Source organism: Cynocephalus volans, chromosome 2 (assembly GCF_027409185.1).
Source record: "Cynocephalus volans isolate mCynVol1 chromosome 2, mCynVol1.pri, whole genome shotgun sequence".
Classification (NCBI taxonomy): domain Eukaryota; kingdom Metazoa; phylum Chordata; class Mammalia; order Dermoptera; family Cynocephalidae; genus Cynocephalus; species Cynocephalus volans.
The window spans coordinates 172973865-172992861 of record NC_084461.1 but is presented as its reverse complement, the minus strand read 5'-3'; the positions used below and the strand labels follow the sequence as shown (position 1 = coordinate 172992861).

Here is an 18997-nt window from a genome sequence, read left to right as displayed (position 1 = left end):
CTCCCAGGAACTGGGAGGAAATGGAGGAGCCCCTCAGATGCAGGGCAGACATGGTGAGGGGGAGGCCACAGAGGAGCCCAGGACACATGCTGAATGGGGTCAGCCCAGGACCAAGTGGAGGTGTGTGGTTCTAAGGGGGCTGGCCTTGGCTGCTTCATGTCCTTACCAAGCTCTGATCCTGCCTGGAGAGGCCGTGGGCAGGCTGGTGGCAAGTAGAGGGTTGAGGGCTGTGGGCAGGTCAGAGGGAACCCCATCCAGAGGGCGACAGTGCTGGGCAGGGGTTGATTCTCAGGCACTCTCAGATAGGTTGCCAGCTCTAAGGGAAGGCGAGCCAACACCCAGCACCCCAGCTTCGGGGTCACGTGGACACTTGGCCAGAAGTGCCCAGAACTTGGACTTTTCACTCCTTCTGCTCTGGTCCCAGCATGCCTGGGGACCCATAAGGCTGCAGTCAGCCATTCACCAAAACCATGTTGGAGAGACCCTGGCATTTGCCAGGCTTTGTGGAGGGCCCCAGGGGACCCAGGACACAAAGCACAAGACTATCGATGAGGAGCCTATGGTCACCCTGCATTTGCTCTTGTGCCAGCAAACGCTCCTCAAGACCTCTTAGGCATCAGGCCCTGTGCTGGGTGCCATGGAGTGACTGTCGGGCATGTTCATGAATAATGACAAGATGCTTCCAGCCCTGCCCTGGGAGGAGTTGCACAGAGGAGGTTCAGAGAACGAGCAGGACCTCACCACCGAGTCACACGCTTACAAAAATATTTCACTTCGGTTAAGCTTCCCTTTGTTGCAGGCCGGGATGCAACAGTAAGATACAAGTCTGTATTTTGTGAAGTCACAGTGCAGTGGGGGCAAAAACGGAAATCCGAGGCTGGCCAGTGAGCTCAGTTGGTTAGAGCGCAGTGTTGGCAACACCAAGGTCAAGGGTTCGGATCCCCATACCCACCAACCGCCAAAAAGCACAAAAAACCCAGAAGTCTGTACAAGAGAGTTCAGATGAGCAAGCGACTCCTGAATGCTTGCAGAGGGCTCCTCAAGGAGGTGACATCTGAGTGGGGTTTGAAAAGCAAATAGCAAATAGAACAGAGGGATGGGGGGAGGAAGAGTATGTTGGGGGACAACACGCATGGGCTGCAGGGAGCCACGAGACAGTCTGATTGACAGGTGGAGAAGACAAAGCATCACCCAGTCAGCACGGGGCTAAGAAGCCCTGTTACCCACCCTAAGCACCCCTCCTAGGAATGAGGGCAGGTGAAGCCCCCCCACCCTCAAGTCTCACCCCCACTCTCCCTTCTTTTGAATTTGTGTTCCATTTTGCCCATTTGTCACATGCTGTCCTGTTTTGTACCTCCAGTTCTGGCCACTGCACCTCTACCAAGGCACCTCCTGGGCAGACTTGCTTCAGGAGACAGGGTCCCAACTCATGGGCAGCACGATCATGGACAAGTTGCTGCAGCTCTCAGAGCCTGTTCTTCGTCTGTACAATGGGTACAGCCCCACCCTGACAGGCGTGTCAGGAGGATTCAAGGAAAGTATTTCTGTAAAATGTCCAGCACAGGGTCCAGCATATAACAAATGTTCCATACATGTTAGTCTCCTTCTCCTTGCCTCCCATGTAAGAAGCATCTCATTTACTTCAGTATGCATGCATAGTGATTACATGCACAGACTCTGGAGCCAGACTTCCTGGTTCAAAGCCCAATTCTGTCACTTACTAGCTGTGTGATCTTGGACAAATTACTTGCCCTCTCTGTGCCCAGTTTCCTGTTTGTAAAATGGAGATTATGATAATAGCACGTACTCCTGAGATAGTTAGGGGCTTAGTGCAGCGTCTGTGGGGTGGCAGCCACGCTCCAGGTGCCAGCCATTACTAGTCTTGGCATCTCTACAGTATGTAGCAACATGTCTGGTACCTGGTAGATGCTCGATAAAGATTTTTCCAATGAATTAATGAGGAGATAGGATGACATGATATAAGGATCACCATGACAGGAAGCCACTGAGCACCAATATGTGAGGAGCTAAATCACCCCTGCAGATTAAGTGCCTCCCCCCAAATAAAACCCAGATAATCCCCACGCCAAGAGTTAATCCACACCTTCAGGCCACTCCAGGTTACCACCCCGCTCCCCTCCTCCTCATCCAACACTCTCACCCCCCTCTTTGCTTAATCAAAAGCCAGAAAGGAGAGCAGAATTGGGGGTGGGAGAGGGGAGTGGCCCCGGGGCACTGTGGTGAGACCAGCATCCAAGGGCAGAAGAGGGCAGAGCCTCACCGGCTTCCCCAGGGATTAGACGGGGGGGTGGAGCGGGGCCAGCCCAGGCAAAGAGCCTGGGTCTCAGGAGAGCAGAGGAGACTCCATGGATGGGACAGGCCAAGGACCAGTGATCACAACAGCAGGGAGTTCTGCCAGGCCCCGGCAGGGCGAGGCTCTGGCCGGTCTCCGAGCTCCGCCCTCCTTGACCTGGAAGCCGGGGGCAGCACAGATCCTCCTGGCAACTGCTGCCCTCTCGTGGCCACTCCTTGGAGGTGCAACACTACCCCTGATATTACCTACGCGTTTACACCTGGAGACCCCCTCCCCAGGCTTGTGGAGGTAACAGGCCTCTCCAGGCCTCCTCTGTGCATAGCTCCGACTTCCCCACAGGACTAAAATGCTGCCCCGAGACCCTCCACGCCTTCTCCCATTGGTTTCTCCATAATTGACCTTCTGTCAAGGCCCAATCCCTGTCTCCGCCTAACTGAAGTCTTCTCAGGCTCTGACCCCTCTGTAGGGCTGGTTCCCCACTCTCCCATCTGACTTCTCAGAGCTCCCCGAGAGCTGCTCCCTGACAGCACATGCTGCATCACAACTATCTGTCCATGGCCCTGTCTCCTCCAGAGGGCTGGGTTCCCCCGCAGTTTGTCTGCCCTTTGGCCCTAGCCTTGGGCCAGGACTGGCCCGTAGTGGGCAGCTGAACTTCAAGTGTGTGACATGAGGAGAGGGACACAAGTCAGGAGAAACAGGACATCTTCACATATATATTTATTTATCAAAACATTCACAAAGCTGACCTCATTCATCAACACAAAACACAACCAGGACACACACAGCAGGCCTTGGAAAAGGCTGTCAAGTACTTTGAAGGAATGAACACAGCTGGGTGGACTTTTGGGTCCATTTGCAGGAGTTCCAGGAGGGCTCTGGTCCCACACCTGGGGCAGGGAGAGGGCTGAGACAAGAATAAATAGAAGGCTGGGCCCAGCCTGCTTTGGTACATTGTGGGCTCATCCCTAACTCGTGGCCCCAGCAGCATCTGCCCCTGGCCCTTAACCCACAGCAGGAGGCAGGAAAGGAGGAACCTCGGCAGCTGGTGCAGGCAGACCAAATGTGCAGCCAAAGGTCCCCCCGCGAAAAGCCCCCCATGCCCTTTACAGTGTGAGGTAAGACTGGGCCACACTCTGTGGCATCTAGCTGTCCAGGTCCAAGGGCATGGTCTTTTTTCTCGTCCGAACCTTCAGGGAGCGTGAGGTGCCCTGGAGAGAGAGCAGACCTGCCATGAGGGGTGGGCTGGAGTGCAGACCCAGCCCACCTCCTGCACCTGTCTCGCCACTGACCTCCCGCACTGGCGGCTTCCTCTTGACCACTCGCAGGCTCTGGCTGCGACTCAGAGGCTTTTCTCGGGGCCGGGCTGGTGGCTGGGGGGTTGCCTCTGTATCTGACCAGCACTCATCCTCTGTGTCACTGTCCTGCAGGCCCCCTGCCCGGTACCCTGTGTGGAAGAGAGGCCGGGGGAGGCAAAGCTGGGCATTTATGGTCTGAAGGCTTAGAGCCAAGCCAGGCCTCCCTCTAGCCCCGGGGGAAGCCATGGCTTGTGTGGAGGAAGCCACCCTTCTGCCCACTCACCGATGGGTGGCCTCCGGTGGGGGACCTGGTCCTCCAGGTAGAGGGGGTCCTGGTAGGTGGGGGCAGGGGTGTCGGGGATGGAGCGCAGGTCCTGCATGGAGAAGCTCCGCAGCCTGCCAGCCAGAGCACCCTGACTCTGTGAGGGAGGGGAGCCACTGTGTCACCCAGGAGGGAGGAGCTTCCATGGGAAAGAGGTTTCAGCAGGGACACTGCCCAGGACTCAGAATTGAAAGCAATTCAGCAACCTTCTAGCACCATGAATTAGTAGCACTAACAGGAAATTAAGGTCAAGAGGGCAGGAGACACTCCGTGGCAGAGCCAGGAAGGTCTGTGCTTCCAGCTCCATGCTCCTGCCAGCCCCCACCCCACTCCCCTGTCACTTTTCACCCCTGCTCCCCAGCACAGACAGCTGCTATCTCTCCGCTCCCTGGCAGAGACCTGGACTGGACCGAAAGACACTGGGGGCGGGAGGGACTGCTGCAGGGCTGGGGGCCCAGAGCACCTTGGTGGCAGCCTGCACAGCGGCCGAGGCGGCAATGTTGAGGCCCCGCTTCCCAAAGCTCAGCACTGTCTCGTAGCTGCGCTCCTTGGCCTGCACAATGTATGTGTCGATCTCCTGTGGACCCAGGGGAGGAGAGCTGAGGCAGACAGCCAGAGTCCCTCTTCCTCTGCAGACCCTGATAAATCACTGGTTGCCACGCTTCCCAGTCCAGTGCCCGGGAGCCACAGAGATGGGCCCAGAAAACACACCAAGAGCAGGGCTGCCCACCCCATATCTCAGTGAACAGCCACACTCCAGCCACCCCTACCATTCCCAAGCCAACTCCCAGCCAGCACCTCATATCCCAAAAGGTCATTTCCATGCACCCCATTTGATGATCCTGGCAAATGAAGAAAGCTAGGCCCTGTCAAGGTCCCACAGCTAAACAGCAGCAGGACTGGGATTAGAACCCAGGTGTCCCCAGCTTCCTGAACCCCAGGTCCAGGGCTCTTTCCCTCACACACACCCCACACCTCCCTCCCTGCTTCCCCCGGGGTACCTTCTCATGGCGGGACAGGGATGGGTGGACAAACTTGCGGTAAAGCAGGCTGGCCCCCCTGGTATAGGGTGAGAGCAGCCACAGTACAAAGGCCATCTTGATCTCGTAGTAGAAAGGAAACCTGTCAGAGCACAGGGGGCAAGGTGAGCTGAGGAACCAGGGTGGGCCACCCTGCCCCCCAGCCCACCAACTGCCACCCCCATACCAGGAGAAGAAGATGTCTGTGAAGATCTCTGCTGCCATGAAGAGTGCAAAGACGATCCAGTACATCATCCACCGGACCTGTGGTGCAGAGAGCACAGAGGTCAGTGAAGGAGCCCACAGCAGCAACTCCCAGCCCTGGCAGCCTGGCGCAGAGATTCCAGAGATCCTGTCCTGCTGCATTGCTGCATTCCTTTGCCTGGCTAGACAGGAGCCTCCGAGACACTGCTGCTTATTCTTGTGCCCACCCCAACAGGCTTCACCCACAAGATCTGCCATAGGCACCCCAGTAGTCTGCCCTCCATCCACACCCACTGCAACAGGACTATCGTCCCCACTGCACTTGGGATATGCCACACCATCATACCCCTGGAGGAGGCGGAGGCCAGCTCAGACCCACTACATCTCACCAGGTCCTACTACACACCCCCCGCCACCTGCACCTCAACCAAGCCCTCCTGCCCATGCCACCCCTGCACTCACATATTCACGAATGTTCTTGGTCTTCACAGCCTTGTAGGAAGCATAAGCTGGGTACAGCATCCCAAACACCAGCCTGGAAGAGCAGCCATGGGGAGTGTGAGGGGCACCATGCCCCACCCCCACCCTGCCAGGTGGCTGCCTCCCCCCTGCCAGGCTGCAAGGTGGCAGTGCCTGCCCTGTTTTTCCCGCTTGGCTTGCACAACCAGCGCCTGAGTCAGTGCCCCGGAGGCCACCTCCCCACCCTGCTGTTTACAAACATCCCAAGCCTGTCCAGGCCTGCACTGGTGGCCCATGAGTGCGTGAAACAGCAAGAGCACAGCCCCTCAACAAGGGGGTGAGAGCACCAGGCTGTCCCCTCCCATGGGCATGCAATCAGGCCCAAGGCCACCAGACCTGGCACCGTCAGGCTGCAGACAGGGATATTCGAGCCTGATGCTGGAGTACTCAGAGGTGACTAGGAGGACTGAGTGCAGAGGCCGAGGCCAGAGTGGTGAGTCATGTGACTGCTCAGATGGGAAGCAGGCATCTGTATTCTCCGCCCACAACGTGCCATATCACCTCGCGTTTGCCAAGCGGCTGTGGGCCGGCTGTGGGCCCCTCCCCCACGCATTTGTCTGCAGTGTATGTGCGTGTGGGAGGGGTCGCCATCAGCAAAGGAGACTTGGGGGTGGGAGTGGGGGCGAGCACACGGTGCACCAGCTGCCGCGTGCAGGCCCACAGGTCCGTTAACCCTTGCGGTGAGTGTTGGGGGTGTGACGGCGCTCAGAAAGTTCTCTTTCCCACCAGACGTTCCCAGCTTTCACCCCAGGGCTGGCACCCAGAGGTACAGAGGATCTGACAGCAGCCATACTCACACCACCAGGCGACAGATCATCCAGGACACCATCCTGCCAGCCTTAGGGACGAGGGGAGAACCCCAAGACGACGCCCAGAGGGGCGTTCACGCGGGGGCTGGGATGGAGGGGATCCCCAGAGGTGCGGGTACCAGAGGTCCGGCTGTCCCCAGGCGGAGGCGGAGCCCGCCGCCCGCTGACTCCGAGGCCGCAGTGCGGGGAGCCAGGAGAATGGGGAGACCGACGGACCGGGCAGGGAGGAAGCCGGCTTGGGAGCAGGTGCCGGCGGACGTGCTCCTCCGCCCCGCCGCCGCTCGGGCAATTACGGCTCCGACCCGCGCTTCCTGCCACGGAGAACCAGGCGTTCGGCCCTCGCAGCGGCGCCGCTGCTGGTCACGGGTGGCCGGTCGTGGCCTTCGCTCGTGCGGATCGCCGCGGGTCCCAGCGCGCGGGCCACCGGCATCGGCCTCGGGGGCGGAGTTTGTAACTCACTTGAAAGTTGCACGGAACTGGGTGCTGCCCAACCCCGGGTCCCCGGCGCACGGCGCAGGCGCAGTGCGGCCCGGGAGGGGGCGGGGCGAGGTCAGGACAGCGAGAGGCCGGCCCCTTAAAGGGGAGATGCGCCGTGGGACTCGTGGGTGGGGCCCATAGGTTGAGTCGCTTGCCTAATGGGAAAGATAGGGGAGGGACAAAGAAAATCTGGCCTCGAATTTTCGCGGCTCTTCACTGACTTTTCCCAATGTCCTTCCCTCTCTCCTCATTCCCCCGCCCTTCTGTGAAATGGGACAGGGTGTGGGCTGAGCGGGGGTTCCCCCTGCCGGCTCCGACACAAGCTGGAAGGAAGCTTGGCTGAGCTCCAGCACGTCCTACACCACTGGGCCACGGAGACCAGCAAGCACCCCAGGATGCCGAGTTGGTCGGGAGGGAAAGGAAGGAGGGAGCGGGGAGAGGGGACAGTGGGTTTGAGAGGTCCACTTCTCTCCGGGATACCTTTCTAGAGCCCACTTACCTGGGCAGGCTGACCGCGACGATTCCAGAGACTGTGGGTAGAGCTCCCAGCTCCCCTACGCCTTCCTTGTCAGGGGTCTGAAATTCCACCTGTTCCTCTGAGTCAAGAACACAAATACCCCTTGGGAGCTTAATAGTTTCAACGAGTGCGTGCCGTTTTGTAATGCACTTTTGAGCTCAGGGTCTCAGTGTCTGCAAAGAGCCTTTTTACCACTTAGGAAAGACATTCCGCGCTGAAAAGTAACTTGTCCAACGTCACCCAGTGGGCCAGCTAAGAGCGGCCCAAGGAGGGGGACCGGGAACTGGAGAAGTTCCTCCGGGAGGGAGGAGCATACCTGGAGGAAGGGACAAGGTTCTAGCAAACTTTTCTGCTTCTACCACTTACCGCGAGGGGTTTCATTCTTTGTGACATCTGCTTTTTGCCTCATTGCTCCCTCTGAAAATGGGGAGGACAGTGTCCCCCCACCTTGCGCTGAGGAGAGGCTGAGAGCAGAGGGGCCCCGGGGCTGTGGGGGCGGAAACAAGGGCAGTTACTACTTTTTATGAGAGCCACAGGCGACACCCACTACCTATCAAAAGGATGGAACAGGTAATGACGGGGCCAGGGAAAGGAGGCTTCTTGGGGATAAATAAACCCACACAGTGATTATATGGTCTTAATTATTATCATCCGTTTTATTGGTATTGCTGGGCGTGAGACTTAGCAGTGAAACTGGCCCACAAGAGAAACTCCCCCGAGGTCCCATGTCTCCCTCTCCCCTCCTAACCACCACCTTGCACTTATCCAGCCTCCCCCCAAAACACACACACACACACACCAGGGAACAAGAACCACCCAGGGCTGGGGAAGGTGCTAGACACCATCCATCTCTAGGCACAGACATGGTTCTCGAGGTGAAAAGTGTCCTTGGTCTCTTTTATTTATTTATTTTTTTTAAGATGACCTGTAAGGGGATCCTAACCCTTGACTTGCTGTTGTCAGCACCACGCTCTCCCAAGTGAGCCACGGGCTGGCCCTGTCCTTGGTCTCTTGATGGAGGAAGGATATGACAGACTGAACAGGAGGTGTAGAAGAGGGAAAAATGTCTATTGCTTGAGGGATAACTGCACGTGGGATCCTCCCTCCTGGTCATGAACTCCAGGACCGCCTCCTCCCTGCTGGCTGCCTTCTGGAGTCACCCTGACTTCAGCACCACTGGCCTCTCTCTACCCCCATTCACTGGGAAGAGCTGTCCTGCGCCCACTCTAAGCCCACACAGCTGGTATGGTCTCTTGCATGGAGACTCCTGTTCCTAATACCTGTGCTTGGGAAATTGTAGGGACAAGATGTCAGGGATCTGTTGCCTAGAGCAGGGCTCAGTGAGGAGGGGTGTGAGGCTGGATGGAAGCTGGGGAGTGTCACCCTCCTTGGCTTTGGCAGTGAGTGGACTCTGCCTCTTGCGGCCTTTGGTCCTGAGCTGTTGACACAGTCACCCAATTACACTGGGTTGCTAAGCAGCTCTCTGAGCACATGGATGAGCTCCGGGCAGGTGACCAGCGGAAAGCTGGGCATTCAGAGGCCGAGGGAGAGAAACGTCTCCCACCCCTCAGAGGATTCTCCCCCTCGGGGGGAGGGGTGGGGGAGGCTGTGTGTCAAAGTAATGTTTATCTTTCCACTGGGCAACAGAGTGCCAACATGTCTGGGAGACTCAACCCACCGTCCCTGGCAACCTCTCCCGGACACAGGCTAAGCGCCCATTTCCCACTTGAAAAAGCAGGACAGGCCTTCCCAGGATGGTGTGGACAGGGACTCAAGGGGTGCCTTCTAAGCCAAGAGACACGAAAGTGGTTTGAGGAGGCGGAAACCCAGACCAGTCATCTACTTTGGCAGGAGTGGACAGTGGTAGGTTGGTTGGGCATCTGAGGCCACATCAGGTTAGACATAGGATATAGGGGCTCTGAGTCTGAGGACAGGTTAAAAAAAAAAAAAAAAAAAAAAAAAACGCTTACAAAGATCAACCTTCTCCTTTCCCACAAAACTCCCTTCTCTGAGATACCCCTGTATATGGACCAATATTAGGTGCCAGACACACTATTGTAAGGCCCTTACACATATTAATACATATTTAAGGCATTTAAATCTCATCATAAATAGCCTTATTGGGTAGGTATCATGATTATACCCATCTTATAGATGAGGATACTGAGACACAAATAGGCTAAGTAACGTGGCTGAGTGTTACCAGCTGGTTTCATGCAGCTAGTAAGTTGATAGATTCGGGATTCCAAAGTAGTTTTTGTTGTCTGCTTTACAGGAGAAGCTGAGGCTCAGGGAAGTCAGCTGACTTGCTTGAAATCTTACACCAAATGAAGGAAGGGACTGAGCCTGAATTCACACCCGTGTTATCTGGACTCCAGAGCCCTGGGTGCGTTCTGCACAGCAGTCTCCAGCTGTCTGTTCCCTGTCTCTCTGCGAGTGCCCTGAGCTCTCAGAATGTATTCAGTCCCTGGGACCCTGATGTTCACAAGTGCTTGCTGGAAGACAGACACATGAAAGAGGTTGTGTGACACCAGAGAACTGAAAGGGGCTCTGGAGAACAAACAGGGACCTGGAGACTCCTATCCATCTTCTATCCCTTACCTGTCACTGACCCACACAAGGTGGCAAAAGCCTTACATTTATGCAAGTCCATGAGTGGAGTGGGTGGTGACAAGGAGAAGAGGGGTGACCACAGCTCAGTGACACCCCCATTTTCCTATCTGGCACTGTGTGCTCTCCCTGAGACCCCATTACTCTTACTGATCCTCACATTGCTCTGGCCTGGGTCCCACCCCTGTCTCCTGCCTGGCCCCACTCACTTCTCCCTCACTGTCCTTCTGTCATGGGCTCTCTCCACTCATTCTGAGATGAGGAGGGACCCTGGCTTCCCACAGGGGCTTGGGTGCATAGGTGAGACCAGCTCACAGAGGACAATGATGACAGGCAGAGGGTCATGAATTTGTTGCCAGAAGAATGGGGAGCTAAGGCAGGTTCCTGAGCAGGGGGTGACAGGGTGGAAATGTGTTTTAGGAAAGTTAGACTGGAAGGGTATGAGAAGTGGGCTGTCAGGGAGCTGTGTAAGGGATCCAAGACAATGAGCGATGGGGGAAAAGGTCACACCTGAAGGGGCCCGTCTAGAAAACCTTTGGGACAGAGGGCAGAGAGGACTTGGTGGCTTGTTAAATTTGGGGAGAAAAGGGGCCAAGATATTACCTAAGGCTCCAAGGTGCCTTACCTGGGGTGCAGAGTTGTGACAATGACAGACATTTGCCCAGCAGAGGAGCTGGGGGGGGGGGGGGCTGCAGGTGGTAAGAGGAGAGAGAGGAGAAGGACTGCTTAGTTTGTCTTTGGCCATGTTGGTCGGAGTTGACCCAACTCAAATGGTCAGACAGTTGAGTTGAGACAGACTCAAGTCTTAGTGGGTCCTCGGACTAATCTCCAGGAAGGAACACTTGGGCTGTGAGTCAGATCCAGGTGGTCACCTCACACGGTACCTAAGTGTCATCACTATGAACTCCTGACCCCAGCACCAGTAGACCTTGGGGATGCCCACTCCTCTGGGGGAAGGGAGCCAGGAGGAAGAGGGTGTGGAAGCCAGGGCTGGACCCCTTCTGTGCAGCAGGGTGAGACCTGGCTCTATTCTTAAGGAAACACCTTGATGATACTTGACAGCAGCAATGGGGTGGGAACTTTTTATTAGAAGCAGGTGAATCACAGCATTACCCCCAGGTGCCCCTGGGCATCCTGCTACAAGGAGCCCTCACACAACTAGGCCCAGGCAAGAGCCACCCCTGCCCACCCCTCCAGCAGCCTGGCATCTCAGAGCTGTCTATTCCCAGCCTCCAGCAGAGGGCAGCAGAGGCTTGGCTCCCGATGCTCCTTCCTCAGCTCACCACTCAGCCTTCAATGAAAGGCTCCTGGAGATGCCTCTGCGGATTGGAGGGGTGCCAGGGCCTCCACATGCTCTCCAGCCAAGCTCCCTCACAGGTGGCTTGAGGGCTTGCAGGTAGGTGCCCTGGCTCAGCTATGTACCCACCCAAGGAGAAAGCACAGCTCAGGGTCCACATCCCAAACATTGGGGGAAACAAGACAGTTGGAGCCCGAGTAAGCGACAGCTACAGAAAGAAAAGCAGAAAGGCTTCTTATCTGGGTGGCCTCCTGACCACGGGCAAGCTGGGATACAGGATCACAGAAGGAAACTCCGGCGAGAACAGAGACAGACAGCACTAGAAAAAACCCAGGGTGTGGCGGTGTGTTATTGCTTCGGGGCAGAGGGGCCTCCACCACAGAGCAAGCTGGCTCTCATCTTTCAGCCGCAGGTGGGCACGCTGCAGGTGAGCAGAGGAGGAACAGGTACCGTGGGCCCCTCCAAGGTAACAGAAGGGAGCCCCTTTAGGCAGTGCTGGATCTGCATGTGCACACACACGCTTTGATGTGTTTAGCTGTGGCCATGGGAGTATAGACAGGTGTGTGTGAGTGTGCAGCTGAGTGTGTCCATCTGTGTCCATGGAAGGAGGGAGCAGGGATGGCCATGGCTGCAATGCGGCGGAGCATGAGCAGGTAAACACACACCTGGAGCACCAACAGGTAGGCCCAGGAGGTCACAAGGAGGAGCAAGTGACCAGGAGGGTGCAGTCCTCCTCCCCCGCAGCACCTCAGCCTGCACCACTAATATGCAAGAGAGAAGGCAGCAGAGCGAGGGGGGCCTGCGGATGGGGTGGGGGGCGAAAGGTGGCCTGTGGACAGGAGGGAACTGGGCCTGGGGTGCCTGGTGCATATACGAGTGTCTATGCCAATTACAGTAATGGTGAACAGCTCCCCTGGGCAAGTCCACGGAGTATACCCATGCTCAGTGGGTGTGTGTGTATGTAAGGGCACAAATGCAGGTTGGCTACATGTGTCTTCACACAGGTGCACAGGCTGCTCACGGAAGCTCCCACCCAGCCTCCAGAGACCGCCCTGAGGAACCCAAAGGCCTCGGCACCCCTTTAGGCACTGAGATCCACCACTACATGTCGGTACACCAGTGTCTGTCCCTTGAAGCTGGGGGCCAGGAGCAGCTGGGCATCCCCAGCAGGCATGTAGCAGAAGGCCCGAGGAGCCTGCACAGCCAGCTCCTGGAACCGCACAAATTTCTGTCGCCCCTCGTCCCACTGGTAGATCTGGGTGAAGGAGAAGTCACTGCCCAGCGCCAGGTAGCGGCGGCCACCCACCAGGAAGGGCTGCAGGGCCAGTGAACCTCGGGAGGGCAGGGCCTGCACCTCAGAGAAGCGGGTGCCCTCCCAGCGTAGGATCTTGGAGTCACCGATGTAGCGGCTGAGGCATAAGTAGCTGTCGCGGCCGGCACGAAAGTGTTTCACAGCCTGGGCATCAGGCACCTGGGTCACCTCACCCTGGGCCACAAACTGCTTCTGGGTGCGACTCCACTGATAGATGACAGGTGCCTGGGAGCTGCTGGACACGATCAGCCGCGGCTTGCCCTCACCATCCACAAACTCCAGATCAGTGTCACGGTGCCAAGCGTGCAGGGCCTGGTGGGAGTAGAAGCCATTCTGGTGCCAGCGGTAGAGGCTGGTGGCACCTGCCTTGGAGCTGTCAGCCACAGCAAAGTACCAGTCACCATCGATGCGGAAGGCTTCTAGATCATTGGGCTTGCGCACACGCTGGGGATCGATGTCCTGCAGCTTGGTGAAGCGCGTGGTGTTGGGATCCCAGTGGTAAATGTAAGAGCCGCCAAAGAGCTGGGCCACGACCACGTACAGCTGGCTGTCCACCACCATCGGCTTGCAGTGCACTGCCGAAGGGGCTGCCAGGACACGGCAGGCAGGGTTAGGCGGGCCACCACTCCCACCCCCTCAGAGAAGGAGATCAGTCCCCTCCAACCTTGGGCCAGGACCAAGAGTCTCTGCTATAGTATTTCACGCCCACTGATGGTCATCAACTCGGGGTGCAATACTTTCTAATTGTTTTAGCAGATTTAATATCACCCTCATCCCCCCTTTGCCTCCAGGGTTCAAATATAAGCTGACACTGAGCACAAAATAGGTGTCCCTAGACATTGACTGATTGTTTAACCATAATGTCAATTATTGAATTTTTATTGCGTATAGTTACTGTGCTAAGGGTAATATGTATTACCTCAATTAATCACACTGGAAAGGACACTATTGCCCACTTTTCACAGAAAGAAACAGGCTCAGATAGAGTAAGTGCCTTGCCTAAAGCTACCCTACTGGCATGTAGCCAGGCACATCCCCAGTCAGGTGAGAAATCAGGTGTACCAAAACCACACCTTGACGTTTGGAGGTGGTACATGGAAACACATAATCCGAAGAGTTCCACCTTTGAAGGGCTTTTGTGCACCTGTCCTCACAACTAGGCTCACTGGAACCCATTTCAGGCACGAACACATGAGACCACACACTGTCCTGGAGCCCCCAGTCACCGCTGTCATCTCCACCTCACCACCACCCACCTTCCCCCCCAAGGGAAGCTCATGAAGAGCCTCAGGCTTCGGCAGTAACTGCCAGAATCCCTTCTTTGAGGCTTGTCTGCCCCACCCAGATGCCAATGTGCCCCTCCTCTGCCCCCCAGCTCCTGATCTGCCCCTGGGACTCCCCTTGCCCACATACCCACACAAGCATCTCAAACCCAGGCTGGCCACAGCCGATGGCCACACCCACCGCCCAGCCCACTCCTCCTTCACTGCTCTCCCTTTCAACCAATCCAGAACCCAGGAGCCAGCCTCAACACTTTTCTCCGCTTCAGTCACCCCTCCCTCCTCAGTCCCCAAGTCCTGAAAATCCTCCCTTCTACTTTTTAATAGAGTTTGTGTGAGATTGGTGTTATTTCTTCCTTAAATTTTGGATAGAATTCACCAGGGAATCTATCTGGGCCTGAGGTTTTCTTTGGGGAAAGGTTTTCAGTACTGATTTCAAGTTCTTTAATAGATACAGGGCAATTTAAACTTTCTGTTTCCTCTTGTGTCAGTTCAGTCCTCCTTTCTAAATCTCTCTCTCCACCCCCACTGCTACTGCCCCTAATCCAGGCTCCAGCATCCCTCCAACAGACAGGCACACATATCCCTGCTGGTCTGCCCTCTCAGCTTGCTCTAAGCCTAACTCTTTTCCATGCAGAAAGCTTTCTAAAATGCAGACTGATTAATTCACACGCTCTGCTCAAAACCCGTCCATGACTTCGTCCTCATCAATCTCTGATCTCATCTGCCATACCCCATTTTGAACTTTACGCTGTAGTCATACGAACTGCTTAGAGTTTAAATACACATACACTCAAATGCTAAGCTGTCGCACACCTTAACTCTGTTCACGTTCCCTCTGCCAGACACCCTTCCCACTTTTCTTCCCCTAGCTAAGTCTCCCCCACCCTTCAAGACTGTTCAAACATTGTAGATCCAAAATGGAGCTTACTAGCCATTCTTATCCCTTCCTTCTTATTTCCCTAGCCCCACCCTGGTACTTAAGCTAGGAACCTGTGCATCACCTCTGACTCCTCCCTCTCCCTCATCCATTAAGACTCAGCTTGGGCATCCCCTGCACCAGGAAGCCTTCCTTGATTGCCCAAGGTAGGCTTCTCCTCTGTGCTGTCAGAGCATTGTGTTCATATCTCCCTCTGAGCACCTACTTATTATATGGATGTTATCTGTGTATGTACTGGCCTCCCCCCAGAGACTGGAAAGTTCTTATGGGCAGAGACCATGTCTCATCTATCTTTTACCTATAGGAACTCAATGAAATTGAATAATAGAGCCCCCTCCCCCATTCCTCCAGCCAGAGCCAGCACAGTCAGGTCTGGCACAGGTACCTGGGATTCTATCATAGTCTCGAAGCTGCCGTTCGACGTAGTCCCACTTAAGGACAGTGCAGGCACTGGCACCTGGCTGGGCCAGTGCCACATAGAGGTCACTGGAGTAAAGGAAGGGCTCAGCCGACACAGCTGGGAAGGACAGGGTCTGGTACAGCACAAAATCTGCAGGGCAAGGGGGGGGGCGTTACTCAAGACCAGAGGGAGAAGGAAAGAGCCCATTGGGTGGTGGCCATTGCCTGACTGATGCCCGAGGCAGGGGCCCTCCTACCCGTGGTGATGCAGTCAAACTCCCGCAGTGGCAGGTCCTGCACCTTGTGTTCCTGGAAGCGGGGTGGGCTGGCACAGTAGATGGGGGCCACAGTGGTGTTGGTGTGCGACAGCCACTCCACCAGCCACTTCACCTTGCAGTCGCAGTTGAGCGCGTTCCCCCGCAGGTCTCTGGATCAGGAGGATGGTGGAGGGGGTACAGGGAGGCACAGGCTCTCAGGGCTCTGCCTACCTGTGCCCTCTAAGTTTTCAGAAGTTGATCTTGTCAAGGCTACTGCTAGTTGCTCACATGCATTTCTGTACTGATTAGAGAAAGGTTCCCCTTGGGGTAGATGCAGCCCCATGGACACAAGCTTGGCCAGCAGAGTATGGGCTGGGTGTCAGCCCCTGCTCACCAACTTGGCCAGGTGCCTTTGGTAGTATGCAACCTGCACAGCTGTATGTCACGTCCCTGTTCCTCCAAACCTCCCACAATCTGGGGCCTTTATCTTCTTGTATAAATAATGATAAATGATTATGGCTACACTATAGGACTTTAATGTGGGTTCAAATCAAGCATACATTTAAAAAGCACATGCTTTAAAAACACATTGTGTCTCATGTGCGTTTTGAGAGAGCCCAGGATGCGTTGAGGAACCCCAATTTGGAAGGCTACCGTCTAACTCGACCTTGCCTTCTCAGAGGCCCCCCAAACCCAAGCCCTCCTAGCCTCTCAGGACCTTATGATTGTCCTGGTTTTGACTCCCCCATCATGAGGGGGCACCCTCTGTGGCATTGTTGGAAGAGGTAGGACTCAGGCCTTACAAGTCACTCAGGATGTCCAGGGGTCGAAAGATGTCTCTGGGCAGTGTCTGCAGGTTATTGTTGGCCAGTGAGCTGCAAAAGAGACCCCCCCCCCAGGTCACCTGAAGATCGTGACCAAGGCCAAAGGCCAGAGGAGACATGGGGCTTTGGTCCAGTGTGTGTGTGATGTACTCACAGGTGTGTCAAGGACTTGAGTCCTCTGAAGGTAAACTTGGATAGTGTCCAGATGTCATTGTTCTCAATGAAGCTGGAGAAAACAAGAATTTGCCTCAGCTGCCACTCAGCTGTCACCCATATTCCCAAGCAGCAATTTCCCTACAGCCCAGCCCAGATTCTAGCTCAGGTCCCGGAACCAGGCTTCCGTACAGAGTCTGGCAACATCAAGCTTGTAGTGATAGGGCATCAGACAGGATGGTGTAGGCAGGGGGATGGATGGAATGACTTTCGGCTTGGTCCTGCAGTCAGAGGGCTCAAGGGCTCTCACCTCCCACCACCTCCCCCTCCCCCACCCTTCCTATTCCACACTATTTTCCCATTGCCCCTTTCCCTCCACACACAGGTACTGCAGGTGCGACAGTCCCATGAAGGCATTGTCTCCAATCAGCGTAAACTTGTTGGAGTTGAGTAACCTGGAGAGACAAAGGAGCCTGTAAGGGTGTGCCCGCTGCCTCACCCCTGGGCTTCCCCAAGCTCTGGCTGTCCTGTCCCCACACCTTGGCATTCCAGCACAGAGCCCTGAGCCACTTGGGCAACAAGACCAGGCAGCAGCCTCTTCTGGTCCCAGAGCTCTCAGGGTCTCTGTTTAATCCTAAAAATGGTTGAGGGCAGAGTTCTCCTGTCAAGCTGGCTCCTGGCCCTCCCCCATGCTGTCTCCTCTCCCCATCTCCCCACTCTCACCCCAGATCAGTCCAGCCCCGCATGAACAGCTGTCCCTCCCCAACAGCACCTTTTAGAATTCCAGACCCTCCTGTCATCCCTCCCTTTCAGCCCCCAGCTCTTTCTTCAAACCCTGATCCCTGGGGTAACCTGTCTCTAAGATGAGCCCCCCCATGTCCACCCGCTGGCACCACTTCCTGAGAGTCTCCAGAGGAGCTAAGTCCATTGCCCAGATACCCCCCTTGGTTTCTGCATGCGATCCCTGTCTCTCCTCCCTCCTGCTGCTGCCCCTGACTGCTCCTGACTCCAGGCTGCTCCATGTTTTGTGGCATACACTCTGAGAGCAAAAGTAAGGGACGCCTGCATCATCATCTTCACGGCTGCCTCCACGCACTCCCCTTCTGCCCTCCCCCCACCCCAGCCCCACCCAGCCCTTCCGCAAAGCCCTGTCCATACAAGAACTGCAGCAGCGGCAGGTGGGAGAAGGCTCCATCCTGGATCTCTGAGAAGGCAGCATTCACCAGGGTCCTGCAGGGGACACCGAGTCAGTGCTGTGGGGAGTCTGCAGGGACTGTGCTGGGGCAGAGAGAGGTGGACAGGGTGGTGGCTTCTGTACTCACTAACCCTGGAAATGCCCCATTCCACCAGCCCTGGCCCCGCACCTGTGACTGTCTTTCCCTTCTCCTTTACCATTATCCTCCCCATCGCCTCCTGGAGCACTGGTGGCCCCAGGCTTAGCTTCCCTCTCAGCCAAGAGAAGCTTCCATTACCCTCACCACCATCTGTCAGCGTCACCCAAATACCCACCATGTGCTGAGTGCTGTTGAGGGATAGGGCACTGGAATAGGGGTGGGGGGCTAGCAGCCTGCTCTCAAGGACCTCGGAGCCTCTCCAGTCCTGCAGGCAAGGGAGACCCCTGAGACCATCTGCTGCAAGTCACAGGCTGGCCCAGCTTGGTGCAGAGTGGCTGGCCCTGGTGGCAGGCATCTGTCCTGTGCCAGGGGACTGTGAGGGCATATCTCAGTTCCCACTCCTCCCCCTGCTGCATCCTTCCTCTTCCCACAAGGAGCCTTTCTGCCCTTGTGTAGCGTCACAGGCAGGGACCCACATGCTCGTGTAAACAACCCCCCCCTCAAGCCCAGAGCCCCCCCCCCCCACAATAGGTCTCATTGATACTGATGGTGGTGATGATTCATTCTTGGCCATAAATTCCGGCTTTTCCCAGCCATGACCCCTGAGCCTGCATGACTGCAGAACTCCCTGCCCAGCTGGACCCTGGAATCTCCAGTCTTGAAGACCCCCTGGAGGCCTCCTGGTCCCCACGCTCTGAAGAGGGGGGCAGGGGTTCTCCCATCCACTCCCAGAACAGATCTTGCCCTCCTCTCCCTCCCCACTCCCCAAGGCCAGGGCTAGACACTCACAAGGAGATGACCTCCGAGGGCAGGTTCCTGGGCACTGCCTTAGAGTCCACGCAGAAGGCGGTGTCCCTGGTGCAGGAGCAGCTGGGCGGGCAGGGGGGCGTCTTGGGGGGCCTCTTGGCACTGACATGCAGCAGTAGGCAGAAGCTGAGCGTGGACAGCGCCAGCAGCCCGGGACTCGGGCCTCGCCGGGCCTGGAGCCCCGCCATGCTCCCTGCTAGCCCTCCCTGGGCCGCCCCACCCCACCGCTCCCCGCCGGCTGTGCCACCCCGCGCAGGCTGGCACCCTCGCGGCCACCGGCGGCTGCCTCCGCAGCTAGCAGCCTGCCT

The 18997-nt window shown here is 56.5% G+C and overlaps 2 protein-coding genes across 2 annotated transcripts; both read right to left on the bottom strand.

The window, feature by feature from the left end:
* Positions 1 to 3371: 3371 nt before the first annotated feature.
* REEP4 (receptor accessory protein 4) lies at positions 3372 to 6913 on the bottom strand. The gene is made up of 8 exons (XM_063086548.1): positions 6471 to 6913; positions 5617 to 5689; positions 5138 to 5214; positions 4933 to 5053; positions 4395 to 4508; positions 3893 to 4028; positions 3604 to 3758; positions 3372 to 3522 (listed from the first exon to the last, which is right to left on the bottom strand). The coding sequence occupies exons 1-8, from the start codon at positions 6500 to 6502 to the stop codon at positions 3457 to 3459; spliced, it is 774 nt and encodes a 257-aa protein (XP_062942618.1). The 5' UTR covers positions 6503 to 6913; the 3' UTR covers positions 3372 to 3456.
* Positions 6914 to 12464: 5551 nt separating this feature from the next.
* On the bottom strand, positions 12465 to 18877 carry LGI3 (leucine rich repeat LGI family member 3). Its single transcript, XM_063088130.1, has 8 exons — positions 18672 to 18877; positions 17707 to 17778; positions 16932 to 17003; positions 16550 to 16621; positions 16375 to 16446; positions 15572 to 15741; positions 15301 to 15465; positions 12465 to 13282 (listed from the first exon to the last, which is right to left on the bottom strand). Exons 1-8 carry the CDS (start codon positions 18875 to 18877, stop codon positions 12465 to 12467), a joined length of 1647 nt encoding a protein of 548 aa, XP_062944200.1.
* Between the last annotated feature and the right edge of the window lie 120 nt (positions 18878 to 18997).

Coding starts and splice junctions, on each gene's coding strand:
- REEP4 (XM_063086548.1), bottom strand. CDS start 6,502: ATGGTGTCCTGGATGATCTGTCGCCTGGTGGT. Junction 5,054..5,137: donor ACAGACATCTTCTTCTCCTG/GTATGGGGGTGG, acceptor GTGCTCTGACAG/GTTTCCTTTCTACTACGAGA. Junction 4,509..4,932: donor CCCTGTCCCGCCATGAGAAG/GTACCCCGGGGG, acceptor CTGGGTCCACAG/GAGATCGACACATACATTGT.
- LGI3 (XM_063088130.1), bottom strand. CDS start 18,877: ATGGCGGGGCTCCAGGCCCGGCGAGGCCCGAGTCCCGGGCTGCTGGCG. Junction 17,779..18,671: donor CCCTCGGAGGTCATCTCCTT/GTGAGTGTCTAG, acceptor TGTCCCCTGCAG/GACCCTGGTGAATGCTGCCT. Junction 13,283..15,300: donor AGACTATGATAGAATCCCAG/GTACCTGTGCCA, acceptor GTGTCCTGGCAG/CCCCTTCGGCAGTGCACTGC.